Source organism: Pelodiscus sinensis, chromosome 8 (genome assembly GCF_049634645.1).
Source record: "Pelodiscus sinensis isolate JC-2024 chromosome 8, ASM4963464v1, whole genome shotgun sequence".
In the NCBI taxonomy this organism is placed as follows: Eukaryota; Metazoa; Chordata; order Testudines; family Trionychidae; genus Pelodiscus; species Pelodiscus sinensis.
The window spans coordinates 61996020-62022222 of NC_134718.1; the positions used below are offsets into that span (position 1 = coordinate 61996020).

The window sequence follows — 26203 nt, forward strand, 5'->3', positions numbered from 1 at the left end:
TACATTGGTGTCCATGAGACATTTATACAGGGTTAGAACTAGATAGCAGCCAAGGAATAGAGTGCGGGGGTGGGGGGGGGGGAGGGGGAAGGGGGAGTTCAAATACAATTTGAGTAAGCAGGATGCTTTCTTGAACTAAGCCTGGGGAATCTTTTGAAGTTTGCACATCACTACTTTCTATCCAATTAGTAAGACTGGTGAAACAATGAAAGAAAGAAAAAGTCAGTCTCTGGAGGATTCTGCCAAATAAAAGTAAAACCTGTCCAAACCAGTTGGTTCTTATTAATTTCTGTGTTTCCTTTAACACTGTAAAACTTTACTGTGATTAAAAAATATGTAGCCCTTATGGTTATTTGCATCTGCAAAGATTAATTCAGTCCTCAAATGTCTCTGTGAATTACTACAGGCAAAGAGCTATTATTATCCCCATATCACAGATGAGAAAATTAAGGAAAAGCAGTTGAATAGTTTTCACATATAGAACTCCTTGTGTGTGCGTTTATGTAACATCTTGTGTGTGCAATCATTGGGAAATAAAAATATTCCTGCTTTAAATAAATCACCAAAACAGCAACTCTGAGGACAGGCCAAGGTGTCGAGGAGATGTCAGTATGGAGACTGGAACAGGTCACTTGCTTAGGGCCATTGTGGGATCTTGCTCCTGCGCTATTAGTCTCAGGGAGTTTTGCTTTGGACCTCAGTGGGAGCAGTATCAAGCATTTAAAGTACTGAGATTAAACTCAGGAGTTCCGGACTCTCGGTCTCTTCTGGAATCTCTAAAATAAGTTATAATGACAGTCTGCATACATCCAGGCACATTTTCATTCCTAGATCTCAGAGCACTTTTCAAAGGCAGGTAGGTCCTATGATCTCCCTTTTGGACATGGAGTAATGGCAAAGTGAGGGTCTTAAGAGTAGTTCAGTAGCAGGTCTAGGAACAGAACTCAGGTTTCCCTACTCTAAGCCCTCAACTCAACCCAATAGACTTCTGCTAAGTGCACATTTTACAAGGGTAATAGGTTTTCTGCAATACGTATGCTTCAGAGCACTGTGTATGCTGTACCATCTCGTGCAGCCTGCTTCTCATGGTTTAGCCAGTCACATCTTCTGGCTAATACAGAACTTGTACAGGCCCATGCTGGTAGGTAGCCCTTGGGATTACATTATGAGACAGCCTCTTGTGTGACTCTTTGGACATGAATGTAAAGTTCTGCATAATCAATAAGTCGCTTGTTGAAGCAGATACAACAATATGCTACAGATTGTTAATACAGATTCTCTTCCAGATGCCATACTCCAGCTCTCTAATCAAGGTTCAGAATCACAAAATGTGGACTCTTTAATGATGGATTCTCCTGTTTGTTTGTGTTTGGTGGGAAATGCGGAGCACTCTTTTTTTATATAAAGTGTATATTTTCCTATGCACTGTCCTTTGCTGACAGTGTATCTTAATACTTCGCAGCTCTGTACTCCAAAAGCAGACAGAAATGTGTTTTAAAAAGGGAGTCTTACTTCTTTAAATGTATACTATGTATGTATCTAAAAAGATGAAATATTGACACCCCCCCCAAAAGAGTGCAAAAGGTAGGGCTATCTGGAGGCTCGATTTTTAAAGATATGCATTTTTTTCTTACTATGTTGCAGATCTCGCCTTGCAGATTTTTTCATAAACTGCCAGCCTGAGTCACGGTCTATTAGTAGCTGTCTGAAGGAAAACTATGCTGACTGCCTCCTTGCTTACTCGCGGCTTATTGGTAAGAGCTTTGCGGGGAATGGGTGCTCTTTGAGTGTTGCTTGCAAATGGAACAAAAGAATGACATCGTGAAGGCCTACTGAATACAAAAAATAAAGTTAATGCTCTGGATCACATTGCGCCATGAGATTGTAGGCAGAATTCACCAATTAAATTAATGGCCCTTTGTTTTGACTTGGAGATTTTCCTGGAGTAGTACGTTAAACTATACAGAGGCAAGCAAAATAAGGGCAGAAGAGGTGCTTGAATGTGAAGAAAATCAGTATGGAAGCAAGGAGAATTAAAGATTAAAAACAGAGGGGTTGATATTGGACAGGCCCATCAAGTAAAAAATTGAATAGAATAGGGGGACATTGACACTTGCTAGTGTTTGCTGTTATCAGAAAAATCAGGTGATATTGACATATTTAGGGAATGCTTGCTATGAACTGAAATAAGAGGCAACATTAGGTCAGATCAGTCCCATTTCATTTCTATCAATTATGTTTTCATCATCTTCTTATGGCCCTTCAAAATGTTTCTGAGATGCCTATCAGTGGCATCTGAAGTTATCTTCTGAAATCCTCTCCTCCAATAATTCATTTTGTTTGCTGCCATTTGCCTGTGTCTCACCCAGGAGACATTTATAAGCAAGTCAGATTTCATAATCTACCCAGGCTGTTTGATTCTTACTTGGGAGAGCTCATCTTGGGGAAGTGACCTTACTACAGAAATGTCATAGCTAGACAATAAGGAAAAAGGGAAGCATTGAAACTGTGAAACAAACAAATTTAAAAAAATAGCCACTAGGTAATTTTTTTTTTCTAAGCTCACAGCCTGCACCTGCCATGATGCATTCATAGCCCCTTCTGTTAGGAGGAAAGGCCCCAACTAAGTCCTTGAAGCAGTTCCTGCTGTTAAATAAATGTCTTCAGTGATACCATCAAGAACAAAACATGTACAGAGTAGTATGATCTCGCTGGGAAATTATATTAAAGCCAAATCCTAAAAATAAATACGGTAAATATATATGACTACTAAGAAAAGACATGGTAGTTTTAAAGACCACGGGCCAAGATTTAACAGAAAAATAATATGTAGAAAGCAAGACATGTGAGTAGTGACTGATAAAAATTCACTGAACAAAGAACTGAGTAGCTAAGAAATCAGATCTGATCAATGAACTTAAAGGTGCTAGCTTCTGGCAAGGAGTAACTCTTGTACAGGTTGTACCTCCCATAACTGGGGCTTCCTGGTCTGGCAACATCTGTGGTCCGGCACCACAGAGCCCAGGAACAGAGAGGTCTGGCAGCAGGGCAGAAGTGCGTAGGGTCCACCAGCAACTCAGCCAGGACACACACTCGGTGGGTGGGTGGGTGTGTGGTGTGGGGGAACAGGTGGCACAGCGGAGAGTTATGGCCTCAGAAGCAGTTTGGGAGCTCAGGCCTCAGCCACAGATGCAGGTGGCTGAGGAATTCTGCCCTGGCTGTGGAGCTCCGATGCCGGCAGCAGCAGGGCCAGCGGCATCTAGAGAACCCCAAGGGCTGGGGCAGCAGCATGGACAGGCTGGGGCCTTAATTCGGTGGCAGCCCTGGTCAGGAGAGGAGGGACTGCCCCTGGTCTGGCAAATCCCCTCGTTCGGGACCAGTCAGGTCCCAAGAGTGCCTGACCAGCGAGATCCAACCTAGATTAATGGATAACTCTAGATAAGAGATGTTGGCAAATTGTTATTGGTCTAGAGATTTGTGTAGTGGGTTTTATTGGATCCATTTTACAATTTAACATTAAGGATGGCCCTGTTCATATAGAAAGGTTATTATGTGTTTGTAACCCCTCCTGTTGGCTAGCCCAGTGTGAGGTTATTCAGCATAGGGCAAGCCTTGTTCTTACACAACTGTAGGAGGGTAGGTCTGAGGCTGCTTGGTGTGCTCTGCGTTGTGTATGTGTGAGTGCACCTCAAACCAGACCCACCCAGACATATCACCAGGAACAGGCTTTATTCTGTAAAAAACATAGAACAGGAAAATAGTTCACCAGCCTCTTCTCTCAGCATGCAGCCTGTGTGCTACTTCTAGCACAGTCCTTGCTGAGAACCTGCTGGGGGCAGAGGGCACATTCTGGCAGGAACCAGGAAGTTATCCCAGCATGCCGCAGTTTGTAGTCCACAACTTGTAGTTCCCAGGGCTGGTGCTGAAACACACTGGACCTTGGGCTACATGTTTCTATAGGCAACGATATTGCACAAATAGTATTACACTGCATACATGCTTTCTGAAACCAGGGACATGGAATAGGGTCCCTAAGGAAGTGAAATCAAAAGGAGGTCTAACTTCAGAATGGGAGATAAAATTTTTCTTCTCTCCTAATAGCCCAAATATGAGAACTGACTAGTTTTAGAGCAGTACATGCCTTTCAGCTGTAGTTCAGACAAACAAAGGAATGCCCTAAAACAAACCTTCCTTGTTGTGGAACAAGATCCTACTTCTGATCTCTGTCAGATCAGTGTAGATCTGGAAAAAAATTCAGTGGTTTCAATCAAGAAACTCCATATTTACAGCAGTCTGGGTAAGATCAGAATCAGGGCCAGAGTCTTCCTACTGAGTTTTGTAAAAAATATGGAAAGCAGATCAATTTTGGTTAATACTTTGTAGCAAGCTATTCCAGGTTCATTCCTCTAAATACCAGGAATCTCCAGCTGGCCTGTTTAAGATACAACACTGAGCATTAAATCTGAATACTGTTTAATTTAGTTACTTCAGAAGAGGTTGCAGAAAATTCTGAAGAGAGGGCAGCAAGATTTTGTAACCTCTGCCTGTTTTAGGAATATGAGGGTTCTCTGTGGAATGCGCCTCTGCTTTCACATACACTGATTTAAATTAGAGGCAACTCCACTGACGTTTGTGGAATTACAAATGGAGGAAAACTGGTGTAAATGATTAAAACATTCCAGAGGGGTAGCCTTTTAGTCTGTAGCTGAAAAAATAACGAATAGTCCTGCAGCACCTTAGAGACTAACGGTTAACTGGTGTAAATGAGGGTAGAGCCATGCCCAATGGCAGTAGGTGAGATGTTGTAACAGTTAAATGGAAAGCAGTTTGCATAGGGCTATGATTCTGCATTATATTGGTATGATGTATACAATTTGAAAGTATATTTTATTGGAAGAAGATTTGGTTTTGTGTGTGAGATGAAAAAACAGTATTTACTCATTTTCATTAAAAAAGTGATAACCTTTAAAGGAAAAAGACATGATTATTTGGTCTGGAAAAAGATTGAAGATAACAAGATGTGAAACCCCAATACACTGGTCACTCCTAAATTAAGCACACTGGGCCTTTCTCTGCTCCCACATGGATTTCATACAAGTTAACACTTTTGAATTTAGTATAAGGTTTTCCACTAATGTTCTGGAACATTTTCCTTTAATTGTTTTCTGCACCCTAACCTTTCAATTTCTGTATAGCTCCCTCAAATTCCATATGATTTTGAGGTAGTGAACAAGGATTGCAGGATCAAACACTGTACCAGACTGTTAAGGATATCCCGAGCTATAAACCACTCAGGGTATGTCTACACTACCCCGCTAGTTCCAACTAGTGGGGGTAATGTAGTCATCCACAGTTGCAAATGAAGCCCGGGATTTGAATTTTCCGGGCTTCATTTGCATGAAGCCGGCCGGCGCCATTTTTAAATGCCGGCTAGTTCGGGCACCGTGCCGCGCGGCTACACGCGGCACGGACTAGCTAGTTTGGATTAGGCTTCTAATCCGAACTAGCTGTACACCTCGTTCCTAATCCGAACTAGCTAGTCCGTGCCGCGTGTAGCCGCGCGGCACGGTGCCCGAACTAGCCGGCATTTAAAAATGGCGCCGGCCGGCTTCATGCAAATGAAGCCCGGGAAATTCAAATCCCGGGCTTCATTTGCAACTGCGGATGACTACATTACCCCCGCTAGTTTGAACTAGCGGGGCAGTGTAGACATACCCTCAGTTACTTCCTCAACATGTTCCTATCTGGCCTACATGTAAATCACTTAACAGCCAGTTTTTCAGTGCTGGAAGGGTGAATGAATCTCAGTTACTCAACAAACTGTGTGCAAATCTGATAGCTACACCTCTGTGACATGTGGCTTAAGATACCCATAGCTGTGAACTGTTTCTGCTAGCTTTCTGCCTCAGCAAGAGCAAGTTTTGCTAGCAGGGACACTTTGTATAATTTTCTGCCACACCAGTCTGTCTTTTTCACCAACAAACTTTTCAAGGCTCTTCTGTGCCCAGCTTTGCCTGGCAGGTCACAGCCTCAGCCTCCTCAGAGGTGGTGTCTACTCTGGGAAGATTTGGCAGTAGAAGTGCTGTTGACATGCAAAAGTGAAAATCCGTCAAACTGTGTTTTTTCTGTCTCCCATTGTCAATATTTCATAGACACATTGCTAGCTCCCCCGTTGACAGACAGAGCAAAGCAATGTGGGTGAGCATCCCATAGTGCAGTGTTGTGGGAAGGCAGAACTGATCTCTGCGCTTCTTGGGATTCTCTCCAAGTTTTCCTACAGCATCATCAGCTGCTCAGAGCAGCATCATGAGTAGCTCTGTGAGGTCTCCATGCTGAGGAATATCAGAGCAGAACAGCAGTCTCTCCAGCCCTCCCCCTGCAGCAGCAGTCTGCCTGCTATTGTGTTCCTAGCAGGGCAGCACAGGAGAATTCCATTGATTTACTCTTTTTGTTTGTTCCCCAAATGGAGCAGCTCATTCAGCTGTCAGATACTCCCTGGAGCTTTGAAAGGGGATGGCGTGAGGCTGGAGGGCAGCAGAGATTACAAAGCACTCAGCAGACATCACAATAGAGAGCACAGCCAACAAGGCAGGCATTGGGGGTGCCCGGCAGAAGCCAGTTCTCTTGACAAAACAAACAAGAGTGCACACTATTTGTCAACAATAAAGGGAGGGGAAAAGACAAAAGTCTCTCACAAAGGTGGAAGTCCTTTGTTGCCAAAACTGGGTGTTTTCCTAATAAACGTTGCACTGTAGTGGGTATACTCCCACTGTTTTGTCAACAAAAAGCAGTTTTTGATGACAAAACGTGCCAGTGTACACAAGGCCAGAGATGTTTCTCTGCATCTCTGCAGTGCATGGTCCCTACCACAAGTGCATTGACAGATAATACTAAGATTGCTGCTCTATTAAAGAATCAATACATCAGTTTTATTAATTTACTGGTTCAAACACAGCACTGAATTGGTTTATAGTAGAAGTAGAACAAGTTAATTAATGAAAGAATTGATTTAAGTGCTACTAAGTAAAAGAGTTATGTGTAGAGATGGTTACAAGCAAACAAAAGTGGAAACACATTTAAAAGTTGGAAACTTAATCTATCAAGATACAATCTTTTTTTTTTTTCTTTTTTTTTTCCAAGATGGCTTCTCTCACCCACAGTCTCCTATCCAGCTTTTCACTGGTTGGGCTAGCCAGCATCCATCACAGAAGGTGAAGAAGAAAGAGGGGGCCTCTTTCTGTTTCTTGCAACCTAACAGGGATTTCTTTGACATATAAGTCAGATAGCTCTGTTGGGAATTCAGGCTGTTTCTAGACTACATCCCTTTTCTAGAAAAAAGGAATGTAAATTAAACACTTCGAAATTGCAAATGAAGCTGGGATTTAAATTTCCTGTGCTTCATTTGCATAATGGCGGCCGCGGTTTTTTCGAAATGGGGCTTTTTGATAGAAAAATGGCAGTTTAGACGGGGATCTTTTGAAAATAAAACCCTTTTTGAAAGATCCTGTACTGTACTAAATGCCCTATTTAAGCTGCCATTTTTCTATCAAAGCCCCATTTTGAAAAAAACCCCACGGCCGCCATTATGCAAATGAAGCACGGGAAATTCAAATCCTGGCTTCATTTGCAATTTCAAAGTGTCTAATTTACATCCCTCTATCGAAAGAGGGATGTAGTCTAGACATATCCTCAGTGTCCTGTGATTCTTTGGGAAATCCATGTTGATTCTCTGCAGTGCAGAAGCCATGTTAGTTCTCTGTCTCTCAAATTCAGAAACAGGATAAATAATCCCAGCTGGTTCATCTGGCTAGCTTTGTTGACTGCTAATATTTAAAAAGAGGTAAACTCACATTCCGTTGTCTAGGGCAGACCTATGTATCACTTTTACATGGGCTAAGCAGTTTTCTCTTTAAAAAAATGCTTTAGTAACATCATGCAAAGGGAAGTTTATAACTTCATACATGCATTTTATGATGTTAATAACCGGTATGTTAGTTTTTATATGAGCTCTCACAAGACATGTTTTCTGAAGATAGTATTTCAGTAGTGTTTAAGGTGTGAATGCAGGGATGCCTAGAATCACAGGCACATAATTCTGCATCTTGTTTCAATTAGATCTTTTGGCCTCAACCCAATGATTTCTGTCATTTTGTATTCTTGAGCTTTTTGTTCTTCTCTTCCTTTTACCTTAGTGATAGTCCTCTTGTAAAGCATATGAGTTTAGCAATTTGAACAGTATCTGCTAGGCCTGGAGCAATTCCTTTAGTCAATTTCATGTATTCAAGTCCAAGGTAGGTATTGATGTTGCGATCCAACATCATCTGATCTGTGCCAGTACAGCCTTTGCTCATTTATGGCACAGGAATTTTGAAGACTGCAACATTCAAAGAGACACGAAGTTTCTTGTCTATCAAGCCGTCATTCTCCCAACACTTTTGTATGGGTCTGAAACTTGGACAACCTACAGATATCACTTGAAAGTCCTTTGAAAGTCATCACGAATGCTGCCTCCACAAGACCTTCAAGATCAAATGGGAAGACTGGCACACTAACATTAGTGTTCTGGAAAAGGTAAAGATCACCAGTATTGAGGCGATGATCATCCTTCAGCAACATCACAGCAACGTTGTTCTGATGCCAGTCTATCACCTCCCAAAATGGGTCCTGTTTTCTCAGCGGAAAGAGTACTGTAATGTGGTAGGCTTCTCATCCACTGTAATCCCCCAGTAGTCTTTTTCTACTTAGCCAGTTGTTACAAGGTCCCCAGCCTGTAACAATGCTTGAGATTTTTCCGTCCCAAGTGCAAGACTCTACACTTGTCCTTGTTGAATCTCATCAGATTTCTTTTGGCCCAATCCTCTAATTTGTCTAGGTCACTCTGGACCCTATCCCTGCCCTCCAACGTATCTGCCTCTCCCCCTAGCTTAGTGTTATCTGCAAACTCGCTGAGGGTGCAGTCCATCCCCCTCATCCAGATAATTAATAAAGATGTTGAACAAAACTGACCCTAGAATCAATCCTTGAGGCATTCCACTTGAAACTGACTGCCAACCTGACATCGAGCCATTGATCGCTACCATTGTGTCTGACAATCTAGCCAGCTTTCCATCCACCTTACAATCCATTTATCCAATTCATACTTCCTTAACTTGCTGGCAAAAATATTGTGGGAGACCGTATGAAAAGCTTTGCTTAAGTCAAGGTATATCACATCCACTGACTTCCCCATGTCCACAGAGCCAGTTACCTCATGATAGAAGCTGATCAGATTGGTCAGGCATGACTTGCCCTTGATGAATCCATGTTGACTATTCCTGATCATTTTCCCCTCTAACAAGTGCTTCAAAATGGATTCTTTGAGGATCCCCTCCATGATTTTTCTGGGGACTAAGGTAAGGTTCCCTGGATTGTCCTCCTTCCTTTTTAAAAGATGGGCACTACATTTTCCTTTTTCCAGTCATCTGGGACCTCTCCAGATCTCCATGAGTTTTCAAAGATAATGTCCAAAGGATCTGATTGCCAACTCCCTCAGTACTCTCGGATGCATTAAATCTGGACCCATGGATTTATGTATGTCTAACTTTTCTAAATAATTCTTATCCTGTTCTTTTTCTACCGAGGGCTGTCCACCATCTTCCCACTACTAGTGCAGTAGTCTGGGAACTGACCTTGTCTGTGAAGACAGTGGCAAAAAAAGCAGAGTACATCAGCTTTTTCCACATCATCTTTCACTAGGTTACCTCCCTCATCTAGTAAGGGCCCCACACATGCTCTCTGATCACTCTCTTATTGCTAGCATGCCTTTAGAAACCTTTCTTGTTACCCTTCAAATTCCTTGCTAGCTGCAATTCCAATTGTGCTTTCACCTTCCTGATTACTCCCCTGCATTCTCAAGGAATATATTTATACTCCTTCCTAGTCATCTGTCCAAGTTTCCACTTCTTATAAGTTTCCTTTGTGTGTTAAAGCTCACCAAGGTTTTCCCCACTAAGCCAATCTAGTTGACTACCATATTTGCTTTTCTTACTGCGCATCAGGATGGTTTCTTCCTATGCCTTCAATAAGGCTTCTTTAAAATACTTTCAGCTCTCCTGTATTCCTTTCCCCTTCATGTTAGCATCCCAGGGGATCCTTTCCATCAGTTCTCTGAGGGAGTCAGTATGCTTTTCTGAAGTCCAGGGTGTATATTTTGCTGCTTTCCTTTCTTCCTTTGGTCAGGATCGTGACATCTACCATCTCATGATCACTGCTTCCCAGGTTGCGACCCATATCTACTTCCCCTACTAGTTTCTCCCTGTTTGAGAGGAGCAGGTCAAGCTGCACACGGCCTCTGGTCGGTTCCTTCAGCACTTGTACCAGGAAGTTATCCCCAACATTCTCCAAAAACTTCCTGGATTGTCTGTGTACTGCTGAATTGGTCTCCCTACAGATTTCAGGGTGATTAAAGTCTCCCATGAGAACCAAGGCCTGTGATCTGGAAACTTCTCTTGGTTGTCTGAAGAAAGCCTTGTCTACTGCATCCACCTGATCTCGTGGTCTATAGGGGTGTGTCTAGACTACAGGGTTTTGTCGACAAAAGTGGACTTTTGTCGACAAAACTATATCTGCGTCCACACTACCGCTGAGTTCTGTCGACATAACGTCGACAGAACTCAGCACTTTTGTCGACGCTGGTAAACCTCATTTTACGAGTCATAACGCCTTCTGTCGACAGAGTTTCTGTCGACAGAAGGTGTTATTGCATGTAAACTGTCCTTTGCGTCCACACTACCATGTCGACAAAGCAGCTTGCTTTGTTGACAGAACTCAATGTAGTCTAGACGATCTTTGTCCACAGAAGTTTTGTCAACAGTATCTGTCGACAAAACTTCTGTCGACAGAAGCCTGTAGTCTAGACGTACCCTAGCAGACACCAACCAAAACATCACCCCTATTGCTCCCGCCTCTAAACTTAACCCAAAGACTCTCAACAGGCTTTTTTCCCCTCTATATGCTGGAGCTCTGAGCAATCGTACTGCTCTTGCATATAGTGCAACTCTTCCTCCTTTTCTCCCCTACCTGTTTTTCCTGAACAGTTTATACCCTTCCATGAGAGTGCTCCAGTCATGTGAGTCATCCCACCATGTGTCTGTTATTCCAATCAAATCATAGTTCTTTGGCTTCGAATTCTTCCTGTTTGTTTCGCAGGCTTCTTGCATTCCTGTACAAACATCTTAGATAATTAGTTGATTACCCTACCTTCTCCATTCGAATCAGGGGTCCTCCTTTGTTGCTCCTTCCTACTTGTGTTTCTTCCCCGTATCTGACTTCCTCACTTACCTCAGGGCTTTGGTCACCATCCCCCAGTGAACCTAGTTTAAAACCTTCTTCACTAGGTTTGCAAGCCTGCCCGCAAAGATACTCTTTCCTCTCTTGGTTAGGTGGATCACATCTCTTCCTAGCAATCCTTGTGCCCAAAACAGAGTTCCATGGTTGAAGAAACCAAAGCCCTCTCTCAGACACCACCTGCGCAACTACATATTTACTTCCACAATTTGATGATGCCTACCTGGACCTTTTCCATCAACAGGGGAGACGGACGAGAGCACCACTTGCACTTCAAATTCCTTGATCTTTCTTACCAGCACTATGTAATCGGCAGTGACCTGCTCAAGGTCATTCTTGGCCATATGGTTCGTTCTTACCTGGAGAAGCAGGAAGGAGTAGAGATCCAAATGTTTGATCAGTTTTGGAAGACTCTGTCACATCCAGAATTCTAGCTCCTGGTAAGCAGCACACTTCTTGAGATTCCAGGTCTGGATGGCAGATAGATGACTCAGTCCCTGACCACACCACCCGTATTCTTCTCTTGGGGGTGGTGGTTATAGAATCCCCATCCCTAGGACTACGCATCCGGTCGATGGGGTCTCCTTCTGATCTCTTCCCTGACAGGTCTCTGCCAAAGCATTCTCCACAGTAGTGCCTGTTCAGAGAGCCTGAAAGTACTTACCTCTACTGAAATTGGGGATACCTGAGTTGGCTTTCTTCTCCTGGAGGGTACAAGCTGCCAGTTTTCTTCCTTGTTCTGTACAGCCCTCTGTACTGTTAATGTCACAGAATTTTCAAGAGTCCCATTTACCACAAACAAAACACTCCACATGCAGGAATAAAGAAATCCAGCCCAGGAAACCAAACGTATAATCTGTTTGAGTTCACTTCTTCCCCCAGGTTTAAATGGCAGATTTACTTTGTGCTAGCTGCTCTTTCATCTGCTGCTTTTTCCTGTGCATATAGTTAATATATGCATTAATGTATGCAGTATGTATATATCCTTTATCCTGATTGTCCTGTATTCACTGAACTTGATCACAGCTTAACACTTTTTACACTTGCACCCTCAGCTTTGACCTACCTTTATGATTTTATTACATCTTCTTCTTAAGTCTTACCTTAGTGGCCCTGTCCACTGCCTTCAAACCCTTTTATTTTCTAATTCTTTATCAAGTATTTTTATCAGTTTTTCTGATATTTGTCTATTTTCTTTCCATTAAAACACAGTAGTGTTTTATTTTCTTTCCATTAAAACACAGTAGTGTTTTATTTTCTTTCTACATTACTTTCTTGTTTTGCAGATCATAAGTATCACATAGTTGAAACAGTGAGCTGAAATCATCTAATGAATAATGGGTAGATATTTTTCATTTGGTTTATTTTAATTTAATACCATTCGTATTCTTATTTATCTGCCGTTACCTTTTCATTAATAGCACAGGGGACATTTGCTGATTTTGCTATATTTCTCATTTGCATTTCATAAACAATTTGAACTGTTCTACTTACGTATATGTTGATCTTATATCTATATTAAAACTTTTAGTTAAAAGTGTAGACTAGATAAAGGAAGTGATTTGCATTCTACTTCAAAAGATCACAAAATAAAAGAATGATTTTGGAGAGTTGCCATTTGCTGCCAAATTCTGTTCTGCATAATTTTTGGCAATTCTTCAAGGCAGCTCACAATGGCCATATCTACACACACGGAAAAAGTCGAATTAAACTATGCAACTTCAGTTACATCAATTGTATAGTTGAAATAGCTTAACTCAGCTTTTGGCTCTGTCTACACAGCAGGAAGTTCAAGAAAGAATACTCTTCCTTCAACTTCCCTTACTCCTTGTGAAATGAGGGTTACAGGAGTCAGAGTAAGACGTCCACCAGCTTGCCATTATTTTACAATAATGGCTTGCTGTGTTGATACGCTCTTTGTTATTTCAGAATAACTAACGTTATTCTGAAATAATGCTGCTCTGTAGACATACCCAATGTTTGTTTTTCTTTGACTTCCATTTCATTTATGAAACAAGGTAAACATTCCTATCAATGCCTGGCTGACTGAAAGGTGCTCACATAGTGCTGCATTTTCTACTGTGATATATTGCTGTGGTATTTGTCATCCCCCTTTTGTTGTGAAAATTATTAATTTTAAGCTCTATGGTCCAAATTTACCCCTTCAGTTTGTAGTATGAGTCTCTAAGGCTTTGTCTGCACTGCAGGGTTTTTGTGCAAGAAGCTTTTTGTGGAAGAGTTCTTGCGCAAAAACTACTTGCACAAAAGTGCATCCAGACATCAAAGGAAAAGAAAGCTCTGAATGGCCTCAAAGCACCTGTGATAGGGGTTTCATGCACAAAAACCCCTCCGGAGCATCCACATCTGCCTTCTGCAGAAGAGCTGTAGCGCAAAAAGGAGTTATTCCTTGTGGGGAGAGGAATAACTCCTACCGGCAAAAGTCCTCTGTTCTGTCAATTTATTTGCGCAAGAACACGCTTGAGGTACTGGGTTTTACTCAAAAACAGCTGTTTTTGCACAAAAACCTTGTAGTGTAGGCATCGCCTAATAGGTAGCCTTCATCTATTCCACATGCCCAACTAGTATTGACAATACTTTTGCTCTACTGTGGAGCAGAGAGAAATTTACCCTAAACCTCCAGGTATCAGGTGATGGATGTAAGTGCCTAAATACATAATCAGTCAACGGTTGTCCTCATAAGAGCAATTCTGGAGTAATTCCAGTGACTTTTTGGGTTGGAATCAATGGAGTTATTTCAGATTTACACCTGCTTAACTAAAAGTGGAAGGGGAATATCAACTTTGAAAAATATCTGAAGAATAGGCCATTTAAAAATAATTAAGGATATGATTGATCAACCCTTATTTAAATTTGTAAATGCTTACTTAGCCTAGGAATAACTTCAGTAAGACTACTCACCAGTGAATAATGCCTGCATAATCTAGATCAATGGAGGGCATTCTCAGTGTTCCCTTTAGCATGTAGAATTCATTATTTATTTTGGTTTGGTTGTTGATTTGCCTGAGCCTGAAATGTAAATACCAGAATATTTATCCAATAATTTGTGTTAAAAAAAAATAGAATAGAAGCACAAATGCATCAATGTTAAAGAATACAATCATAAAAACATAGGAATTTAGGGCTGTCTTGGTCCTTAAGAAGTCATATAGTCCAGCCCCTGGCACTGAGACAGGACCAAATATAGGTAGGCCACCCATGAAAGGTGTTTTGTCCAACCTGTTTTTAAAAAACTCAGATTGGGGGGATTCCACAAGATTCTTTGGAAGCCTAGACCAGTGCTTAGCTATTCTTATGGTTAGAAAGTTTTTCCTATTAGCTAACCTAAATCTGCCTTGCTACAATGTAGCTGATAACGTCTTGTCCCACCTTGAGTGGATGTGGAGAATAATTGATCGCTGTCCTCTCTGTAACAGCCCTTAACATATTTTTTGAGGTGTTATCCGGTTCCCTGCTCAGTCTTCATTTTCTCAAGCCCAAACATGCCCAGTTTAATCTTTGCTCCCAGGTCTGGTTTCTTAAACCTTTTATTGTTTTTGATGCTCTCCTCTGGACTCTTTTCTACTTGTGCATATCTTTCTTAGAATATGGCAGGGAGCTCTTGACATAATTTTCCAGCTGAGGCCCCAGCAGTAGCAAATTGAGTGGGACAGTTAGCTCCTGTGATGTGTATGTAGCATTCCTGTTACTACATCGCAGAATTATATTAAATTGTTTCAAAATTGTATCATGTTGTTGACTGGGTGTTCAATTCAGTGTGGGGTCTACTTCACACCAAATTCTTTTCAATAGTACTATTACTGAGTCCATTATTCCCTATTTTATAGTTCTGTTTGATTTATCCTTCCAAAGTACAGAACTTTGCAATTGACTTTTTATTGAATTTCCTCTTGTTGATTTCAGACAAATTGATCAATTGGTCAAGAGCCATCATTTTGAAATCTAATCCTGTCTTCCAGAAGTACTACCTACCCCTGCCCTTCTTGTATCATCCTCTACATTTTATAAACATATAGTTCACTGCATTGTCCACGTTATTAATGGCATTGACAATAAGAGCAAACTATCAGAAAAATAAATTCTAGCTAGTTATGAAGATTAATTTGATCATTTCTGTGTTCCTCTCCTGTCACACTATGGGCAGAACCTTTCATAACAGTGGAGCCTTGGAGTTAGCACCCCATTAAGATGTCTTGGGCAGTTCAGATATCTCATAGCTATCATTTCAGGCTTTCTGCAAACTCGTGAACATCTCAGCATCAGTTATGCTACAGTCAAGTTTTCACAACCATCAGAGCTAGCACCCTTTTTGTTGTGGTGGTGGTTTAGAACATGTGAAAGCTAAGACTCTGCACTCAGCGCATGACTCTGAGAGACCTATATTGTTTATGCCTTAATCCAGACCTCTTTATGTCTATCCCATATATTGTTTGTCACTTCTTTGGGTACTATGTATAAGGGATGGGTCATTACAAAGATTACTGATGGTATAGTGTGTTGCTCTTTGTTACTAGGCACAGCTATGACACCAAACTACATAGACTCCAACAGTCTTAGTGTTGCCCCGTGGTGCGACTGCAGCAACAGTGGTAATGACATAGAAGAATGCCTGAAACTTCTGAATTTCTTCCAGGACAATACATGCCTTAGTGAGTACAATATTATAAAATGTTTTTGAATGTGTATTTGTTCATGTTGGAACATGTGCTGCATTGGGCTGTTTTGCTTAGTTTTTAAATACAGTGTTGTACTGCAAGGCCATTTCTGCACATTTTCAACAGATTGGATATGTACTGGCATAGTAAACTAGAACTAAAAGCATCTGAGCAAATCTATCTGATGTGTTGTTCACAGTCACGCTTGTAAACATGAGAAGCTGTGGGTGATAATTCCAAATAATAATGGTACTTAATGTGGAAAACATTTTCTACTCACAGATTATATTTTGAGTTGCCATCAGGGAAGGTCTGTACCAGAAAATTGTAAGATCTAATTGGGTTGTATATAATGTGAGAAATAGGCTATGAAGGATTTTATATAGATATATATGAATTGGGATTTTATTATTAATAAACTCTGATGCTTGAAGTTTGGTTGCAACACTCAGATGATCTTTTTTACAAAGAGATCTTGATATAGCAATTTCATTGAGATAGTTACGTCATGGTTTTATTATCCAAATTACTTTCAGTCAAGGGGCTATTTTAAACTTGAGTGACTCTGTGAAGTCAATTTTGATCATTTCCTTTCTCAGTCTTCTTTTTGCCATCAGCTGTACAAGTTGATCATGAATTTCAGAGAGAGTTTATTGTTGATGTAGGGCAATACAACATCATATAATCAGAGGAATCATATAACACACACACTTGGTCTCCCCTTTAAAAAAAAAAAGACTTACTTTAGCAGTGGTTCTGAGGAAGGGCATTCTCTAGGGCATTCTAATGAAATTCTGTAAGTAGAATCAAAGACCCTGCACTTCTCTAAGACTGTGTCTCTAAGATCTTGCATTAGTTTGTAGGGTATGAATAGCTACTTGCTTCAGTGAAGGACTCCAACAGCTCCTCAATGCCAGAGCCGTTCTCCCATTCTTCCCCCTGCCAAAATCTTTCACCAATGCTTGCTTCTTCCATTGTGATGGGGATGGGAGCAGGACATATGACTAAAAATAGCCATGTGAATGGGAGAAGCTCTGCCTGAACATGTGGAGAACCATGTAGGATATATACCCTAGCACTGAGAGATGCCCAGGTATTCTACTCTACTCACCTAAGCAGTGCCTCAATGCATACACTGTTATTTATACCCATGGGCATGCAGTGTTAGTGCTCCATACACCACTGAAGATGTTGGATGCCCTAAGACTATTTTTATCTTTTGCCTTTACCCAGCTGTTTCTCAGTATGTAATACTTCCAGTAAGCATCGAGTTCTGTGTGCAGAAAGATGACCGGGTTGAGCCCTATTTGTAAAAAGTCTTGGAAGGATTGCTAGGCAGGAGAGGTTAATGGACATCATTATTTAAGCAATCAGTTCTGAGTGGGATTCTAAATGAGGAAGGGTGACTATAGCATACCTTTTCCAAACTTCCTTTCTCACATTGCTGTCTATAGCATTTCATATTTTGCCAATTTGTAAGTGCGTTCATTACTCATTACTATCGTGTTATGAATTCCTTCCAGATTTTAAGTATACACGAATCTTGTTGTTCCTGCCGGAATAAAAAGTTTAATGACAATAAAGCAGTGACGTTAGAGGTCACTGTGAGAAATATTGCACTTACCCTGGCAGACACGTCTTTATGAAAAAAGAAAAAAATAAAGGTGATGCTGGTTTAGCAGCAATTGACAGAGGGAGGGGAAAAATGTACTTGTGACTTTTCATAAATAGCCTTTCAACATGGAGGGAATGCATTTGTTTCAGAACAGAGACTAAAAATCAGTTTTAATTTTTAAGTATAGCATTATTTACATGTATTCTGCTATTGGAAAATGAAGAATTATACGTAGATCCTGATCCTTCAAATACAAATTCATAATTATGTGAATGTAAGTAATCCTGCTGCTGAAGTCAGAGGAAATACTCTCATTTGTAAAGTGCATGTATGTTGGCAGAATCTGGGCCTTTCATAGTAACTATGACAATGGCCAGTCTTTTAAAAATCAGAAGTCTAAATGTCTAAGGCCTAAATGATCATATATTTTTAATTCCCAACTTCAGCATCTTTTTTAAAAAAGCGGTTGGCCCATTTCAAATCCTGAAGTCCTTTATTAAGCTTTATTTTTGTTAACAATTTAAATATTCTTACATTACACACAGTTTCAGATGTTCTACACACTATGACTTTGGTCTTGTATTCCCTTGTGTACTGGGTAATCCTACCAAGCTCAGTGGAATTCAGCTAACCCAGGTATAGGTGTTTTGAAGGATCTGAGCATACCTACTTGATGGTGGAGTACAGGGGAAGAACTGGCAAGCAAGGGGAAAAGGCAGCAAAAATGAGTTAATACAGATTATTGAAACAGTCGGCCATCCACTAGAGCAGTTAAGCATCTGTCGTGGCATCTTACTTTTATTATGTTCATCTGCTGTGTTATAGCTGGAAAATTCACATGTTTTTACATCAATATAGATACACAGAAGAGGAAATATAGATAGTAGGAAAGTTATGAGCAATTTTATTTTAATAATTCGAGCGTACCTCCATTTTCTCATGTAGCTTTGTTTAAAGCACTCAAAACAAGGATCTGGCCCACTATTTAATTTAGGTAATTATTTGGTGTTCTGTGATACCTATTGTGTGGAAAAATCTGAGGGCATGTTAAAGATTAATATCATCATCAATTTTTGTGGGCAAAACCACTTTGCTAGATGAACTTGACTGGAAGAATCTCCAGCTCATCTGGAGAAGTGGGTTTTCCCCATGAAAGCTGATGACACTATAAGGTGCCACAGGAGTAGGGATGTTACATTTTGTTTGATCAACTAGCTGACTAGTCGATGGATTTTCCGGCAATTAGTCAATAAGTGGGGGAGACGCAGCAGGGGTAGCTCCTGGCCCCCAGAGCTATCCCCGCTGTGCTTCAGCCTTTTAAATGTATTAAGAGCCTACCGGTATAAAGTAAAATGCTTAAATGCAAAAAGGCTGGAATGCAGCAGGGGAACCAGTGCAAGCCAGGAATCAGCTGCCCTGGCTTTCACTGAGTTCCTTGACCACCCCATCCCCCAGCTGAGCTTCTGATTTTAAAATGTTTTAAGAGCCTGCAGGCTCTTAATACATTTAAAAATCAGAAGTGCAGCGGAGAGGACTGGGCACAAGCTGGGAATCAGGTCCCACACTACCCCATGCCTTCCGCAGAGATGGTGCTAGGGAGAACCGGCTGATAGAGGCAGCAAGGAGGGGAGAGGCGACTAGTCGAGGGACTAGTTGACTAGACACTTACATCCCTACACAGGACTACTTGTTTTTATTGTGTGGAATAAGAATGTTTAAGAATGCTGGACAGGAAAATCCTTTCATATTGGTCTCACTTTGTTCCTATCAATCCAACCAATTATATTGCCTCTTTTATGAATCAGTCTCTGTTGTTGGGACTCTTTGATGAAATGCTAGAATAAGTGCATCTTTCTCAAATGAAGGATAAATGTAAATTATTTTATAGTGAGATGGATGCCAGTGAAGAGTACTGTTAATAACTTCCACATTTAAGTCCCATGTGAAATTCTTTGAATTCTTATACTGTGAATGTGGAATAAGAAAACCCTAAATCCACGCTGAATCCCAAAAGACCTGATTGAAAACTGTTTTTTATTCATTTGTATAAAGAAACACAAGCAATTTACCCTTGCCATACACACATTCTTTAATCCCATGAAACTGATAAGCCTTTTAACCTTTATATTCTTAACTTTCAGCGTAAGCACACTTCTCTCAGTTTTGTAGACTTTGTTTGGAAACTAGAAGGGAAAGATCATCATAGTTAAATAGTCCCATGTTTACAAGCACATTGGTTTTGAAAGCAAGCTCTGGAAATAAATCAGTATACCACCTGTTCTTTGTTTGGCATGTTGCATAACGTAATTTATCAGAATGTACACAACATTGATACTGTACCTTAATTCTCACCAGTTACGTTTTTGAAGCCTTGTAATGGTATGCTAATTTGCTTACTGAAGATTTAGAGGTTTTAGCTTCCTTAAGAATGGCTGAAAATATTTCAGGGAGAAATTAGCAGCAAGATAAACCTGTGACCACAAAATTCACATTTCTGGCATGTATTCAGAATAAATTGAAACTAGCTTTTCAATATAAAAACTTAAGTTTGGAAAAAAAAAAGGGCAAGATTTTGCATAGGAGAGCATTTTTGGAGACATTTCTGTTCTATGGCATCAGGTTGTAGGGGTGTTTTTTTTTAATGACAGTTCTGCTGTTTTGTGGCATTTGTTTATATGCAGAATATTCTCTATACTTGTTTTCTACAGAAAATGCAATTCAGGCCTTTGGCAATGGTACGGATGTGACTGTATGGCAGCCAATCCTAGCAGTACAAACCACCACAGCAACAACTACGACAGCTTCCAAATTTAAAAACATGGGCTCAGAGAGCACCAACAATGAAATACCCACCCACAATGATCTACCAGCATGTGCAAATCTGCAGGTAAGGTTGCTTTAAAATATTACTAATGGACAGCAGTGTAAACGTGCAAAATGAAAGGAAGTAAATTGTTCTTGATAGAAAATCTATCTCCACCACCTCCTGCATCTACAGATACTCAGGCTTGAATTATTCCGTGATTTGCTGCATTGGTTCTCATTTTAGAGTTATTTACCCTATGTATTGTTATATATTACAGTCTTATTTAAATAAGTAACACAAATAAGAATAAGCTGTACTAGTAGAGTAATCCAGGAACAATACATAGTTAATTGAAGCACAGCTTTGATTATGAACTTGGCACTCTTGCTACTCAGCTATATAGACCAGATAGAGATGATGCACTCAGTCACGCAGATTCAAAGGTTAAACTGCATAAACTAGTGTGCCCTGCACCTTCTTCCAGGTCCCTCATCATGTTAGCTACACCAACTTAGACTCATTTAGGCAAAGTGAATGTGAATGTACATTGATATAAGTGACAAGGGAAAGGGGGAAGAGATAAGGTTTCTCAGACTCCTCCTCGGAATTGGGCCCATTCTCCTGAAGAGTTCTTGGCCAGTGGCCATGGCCATATTTCCTAGTGCTTCAGTTAGTCATTTCACGGCATGACATTGACTCTGAATTTTAAAGAGGCTAATCACTTGCCCAAGGCCATAAATGCAGCTATCAGAAGATTACAGAATTGTGCAGGAAAGAACCACAGAATTTAGGAAAGGGAAAACAAGAGGTGAAAGAAAATTTAAACCCAAAACATCTCTAGGCCAGAGGATTGTAGAAATCCTGTATTTTAAAGATTTCTGGTTGTTTAAAGATACTGAATTTGCTTAAGGACAGATCTGTGTTGGCCCACTTGTAGTTTTACCCTCAAAATAGGACAGTAGCAAAATAGATCACACGTGAACTGTTTTCAGTTTTGTTATTAAAGATCCTATTTGATGTGAATTTTGTTTTACACTTGTCATCCAAACTATGAATCATAGGGTTAGAAGGGACCCAGGGGTCATCTAGTCTAATTTCTGCCAAAATGCAGGATTCTTTGCATCTAAACCATCCAAGAGCTAACATTCATTGTTTCCCTGTGAAATAACTTTTACATGTTTGTTACTTTTAAAATGTTTGTTGTATTCTTAGTGTCAGAAAATATCAGTGTCAGCATTTATTTCCAGGGACAATTTATATATCTCAAGATTTCCCCAGTCTTTATTCTGAATCCTCATTTTTCTATATAATTTCCTCATCCTCAACTCTTTTTAATTTCTTCCTTTACTTTCCATATCAAGTAGGCAAGTTTCATATAAACCCAATACATTTCACAGGTATCATTGATTTGGAATATATATTGGGGTTAATGATGGTGAGAATTTCTCTCATCTTTTTACTATGATTTTGCAAATTTGTATTTTCATTATTAGTCGAGCTTAGTAAATTATTACTGCTAAACAAGGAATGTATTTATATAGACATTAGCCACTTGATTTGAAAAACAATATTCACGTTAAACAAAGAAATACGACCATTAAAATGTGGACCCCTGAATTAATGTGTTTAAAGCAGAAAATTCATGGAGAAAACATTAATTCACTTCGTATTATCTGCTATATATTTGAGTGAGTGAGTCTGTCTACCTATCTGTAGGTTCAAGAACTCCTCCTAAATAGTAAGGCTGCGTCTAGACTGGCAAGATTTTGCACAAAAGCAGCTGCTTTTGCGCAAAATCTTGCCGCCTGTCTAGACTGGCCACGAGTATTTGCGCAAGAACACTGACTTTTTACTGTACAAAATCAGTGGTTCTTGCGCAAATATTCCGATGTTCCCGCTCAGGGATAAGCCCTCTTGCGCAAGTATTCTTGTGCAAGAGGGCCAGTGTAGACAGCCAAGTTAATTTCTTGCACAAGAAAGCCCGATGGCTAAAATGGCCATCAGAGCTTTCTTGCGCAAGAGAGCGTCTACACTGGCATGGATGCTTTTGCGCAAAGGCACATGCCAGTATAGACGCTCTCTTGCGCAAATACTTTTAACGGAAAAACTTTTCCGTTAAAACTATTTGCGCAAAATCATGCCAGTCTAGACGCAGCCTAAGAGTTAGGACAACCACATTTGGTATGCTGCTTCCTCTTATCATAACTTTAAGTAAGATAAAGGTTTGATTGTGCCAGGAGAATTGGATGAGCTTAGAATGGGTTTACTTCTCATTAAACCATTCAGAAAAGAAATAGAATCACCAGGCAGGTGAAAGGGACTGACTGGGGGCATGCCTCCACCCAGTCTAGGGCTGCCCCATATCTGAGCCACCCATTCCCCAGGTGCCCTCTAAGAAGGGCAGGGGCAGGGACTGAATCTCCCTCTCCCCCAATTTATAAAGGAAGATTGCTGGCTATTCCCTTCATCAGGAAATGAAGGGACAATGCACAGTTTCCTACATTCCTCACATTGAGATGGTAATCTGCACTGGTTGGGCCAGTATATTCACTATACAAGTGCCACTGATAGTTGGTCAGGAGTGACATAGGAGTAAATGTTTCTGTGCAGAACAGTCAGCCTCACATAACTGACCTGCTAGTGTTTAGGAACTAATAATGAAAATACAAATTTGCAAAATTTGTTACCTGAATCAAATCTGAAGTTACCTGAACTTTTTTTTTTGAAAGGTAACAATCTAGTATCATCACCTTCCTTGCTTCATAACAGGAAACAAATATTTAATAATAGAAATTTGAAACCAATCAAATGAAGGTTCTCCTGTTTATTGTTTAACGTACATTTGTCAGACAACATGGTGCTACTTTGAATATGAGACTTAGAGTTAAATACTAAAATACTATAAAGGAGCCAAGCCAGTGGAGACATCTGTAATACATTTCAGCAAGCTGTATTGTTCGTATGATCACCTCCCATGAGAAGTGTTCCTTTGAAATATTTTCAGAACCTGCACTAGTACTACTGAGAGCACTCTAAGGGGCTGTGTTATAGTCTTAGTGTTGGTAATCAAAGACTTACTTTAAAAAAGAGAATAAAGCATAAACATTATGAAAAGAATTAAAGGCAAAATATCCATGCAACAAGACAATTAAATTTTAATAGGAAAAGAAAATGGTCATTTAGATAGATTTTCAGATCTTGGTATGTGCAGGTTTTTTTAAAAAAAAATCACAAAAGAGGGTGGGGTGAAGAATTGATTGATTAGTATAAAATGTCATAGAAATGACTAAGTATTAACCTCCTGAGGTGGTAAAATATAAGGCATTAAGTAGCCTGTCAAACTTTCATGTCGGAAATGATCGGCAGTCATGTTACTAACAAGAATGAAACTAGCTGAGCTATTGTTGGTACATTTTTTTCTGACTTCTTCGAAGTGGTCATATGGAAAAGACATTAATTGTATCATCCATTTGTACAAGTTCTGGGGGACACATTTTAGAGGTGCCAGAAATGCTGGGGGGACTTAAACAAAATATATGATACTCGTGGCTTATGTAAAGTCAGCACTCACTTCAAATATTTGAAGGTTTAAAATTGTTTTTGCTATAGTGATACCATTTTAAAATTGTTCTTCATGTAAAATTACCACTGTTACAAAGACTTTTCGAGTTCTTGAGTTATAATATTCTTGTAATTTCTTTTTCAAATTGAAGTACTGAAGTGTTGACTATTGGTGGAGGCTTTTGCTTTTGGTTTTTTCCTAGTTTGCAGATGAATTATTTTATAAGCATAATATACTCTATTATGTCCAAAATTATCTCAGCACTTCATCTTTGTCAGGTGGATACCTGACTTCAATAATACTTCTAAGGATTTCAATAGAAATTGGGGTGCTTCTAGGAAGTTCCCCAATGTGCAAAGTGGCTATTGGCTAGATCTATAATGCATTAATTTCAAGTGTAATTGTAGTGTGCTCAGCACTTTATATTTCCTGCTCAGCACTCAAAAGGATCAGGCCATAAATTATTATGTACAAAATATACATGAGAAGAAAAGAAAAATGTAAGCCTTGTAGGGATAGTTTTTTCAAATAATTTTAAAAAGGGTGTATTGTGGCTTTGCTTGGTTTAGTTCTCTTTTACTGCCACCTTTGGCACCAGTTCTTAGGCCACGTCTACATGGGGCAGAAAAGCAGCTTAAAATACACAACTCCAGTTATGAGAATTGCATAGGTGGCATTAGGGTTGTCAGGTATCCGGTTTTCGCCCGGAGAGTCCGTTATTTCTGGCCCTGTCTGGTTTTAAAAAAAAACCAGAAAATACTGGAAATAAAAATGGCCGGTATTTTCTGTTTTTTTTGGACGGAAGGCTGGCGGGGACATTGTTCCTCTGCCGCATCTGGTGTGGATAGGGGGAAGTGAGAAGTGTGGGTATTCTTAAAAGCGCAGCGACCTTTTTATTTTTGTTTTTTGCTCAACAACTTTTGTCTCCTTGTGTTTGGGTTTTTTTTTTTTCTTTTTCTTTTTTTTTAATACTCAATCCCGGTTTTTTTACTGCCATGTTCAGGATTTTTGGTGAAAGCATCTGGTAAGCCTGGGTGGTATTGATGTGCCTTAAATCAATTTTCTGAGGCAGCTGCACAGCAGGAGGTTGACTTCTCTTACTCCTTGTGACTCTGAGGTGTACCAGGGTCAACAGGGGCACCTTCAGTGTCCTTACTAGACCTGCAAAATCAAACCCCAGAAGCATTGATCATCTGGTAAGTATAGACAAGGCCTTAATAAGCTTAGATAGTAAGTATGAGAAATTGGGGCAGAGGATGGAGGGATAATAGGCACCAGGGCTGGCCTTACCATGAGGCGAACTGAGGTGGCCACTTCAGGTGCCAGACTGTGTGGGGGGTGCCACTGGGACCCAGAGTGTAGAAAATTGTTTCTGCTGCTGGTGCATTTGTATTCTTTCTGCTCTAGATGCACAGAGATGGTGGAGTGTTGTGCTATAGGATGGAGACCTTTCAAAGTTTTGGTCCAAGGGAGAGGGCATGGGGACATCATTGGAGCGCCCCGCTTCAGGTGCCAAAATGTTGTGGGCCAACCCTGATAGGCACCTACATTTAAAAAAAATAGAATTTTGGAACTGTGCCTATAAAAACTGTCCCTACCATTACTCCATCCCAAAAATGTACCTCTCACTCCAGACCAGCATATCTGTATTGGTGCAGTGAGTCTGCTCAAGATTTAGTATTAAACCCCTTGCCTCCCCCGAGAATATCTTTGGATGTAGGGGGCCACAATGAATGAAGAAAACAGAACAAATGAAATTTGGCAGGACAACCATATAGAAATAAATGGTCATAATACTATCCAATTTAAATGACATGAATTATTGAATATAGCCAATCTATGATATCAATAAATATAGAACAAGACGTATAATAATGGCTCTAGTGGAGAAAGGTGGAATGTTTTAGTATAGGGGCCCTCAAATTTCATTGCGCCATGGTCCCTTCTAACAATAAAAATTATCATCACAACCCCAGAAGAGGGAGACTGAGGCATGAGTCCACCCAAGCCCCTTGACCAGCGGCAGGGGTCTATAATCCGGGCTTGACCACTCAGGGCTGAAGCTCTGTGGCTTCTGCTTTGGCCATAGGCAGTGGTCCTGAAGCAGAAGCCCCAGACGGTCAGCTCTGGTGACCCACTTAAAATGGGATTGTGACCCTTTGCTGGGTCCTGACACAGTTTGATAACTAGTATTAGTAGATATTTTGCAAATGAAGATTGTA

At 40.3% G+C, this 26203-nt stretch overlaps 1 protein-coding gene across 2 annotated transcripts in view; it reads left to right on the plus strand.

Annotated features, from left to right (window-relative positions):
• The window catches only part of GFRA1 (GDNF family receptor alpha 1), a 230390-nt gene that overhangs the window by 172224 nt on the left and 31963 nt on the right, over positions 1-26203 (plus strand). For both annotated transcript variants that reach the window (XM_006121312.2, XM_014572648.2), the window contains 3 exons: positions 1645-1754; positions 15858-15992; positions 20322-20500. In XM_006121312.2, coding sequence (XP_006121374.1) covers positions 1645-1754; positions 15858-15992; positions 20322-20500 — 424 coding nt within the window. The remainder of the gene's footprint in view (positions 1-1644; positions 1755-15857; positions 15993-20321; positions 20501-26203) is intronic.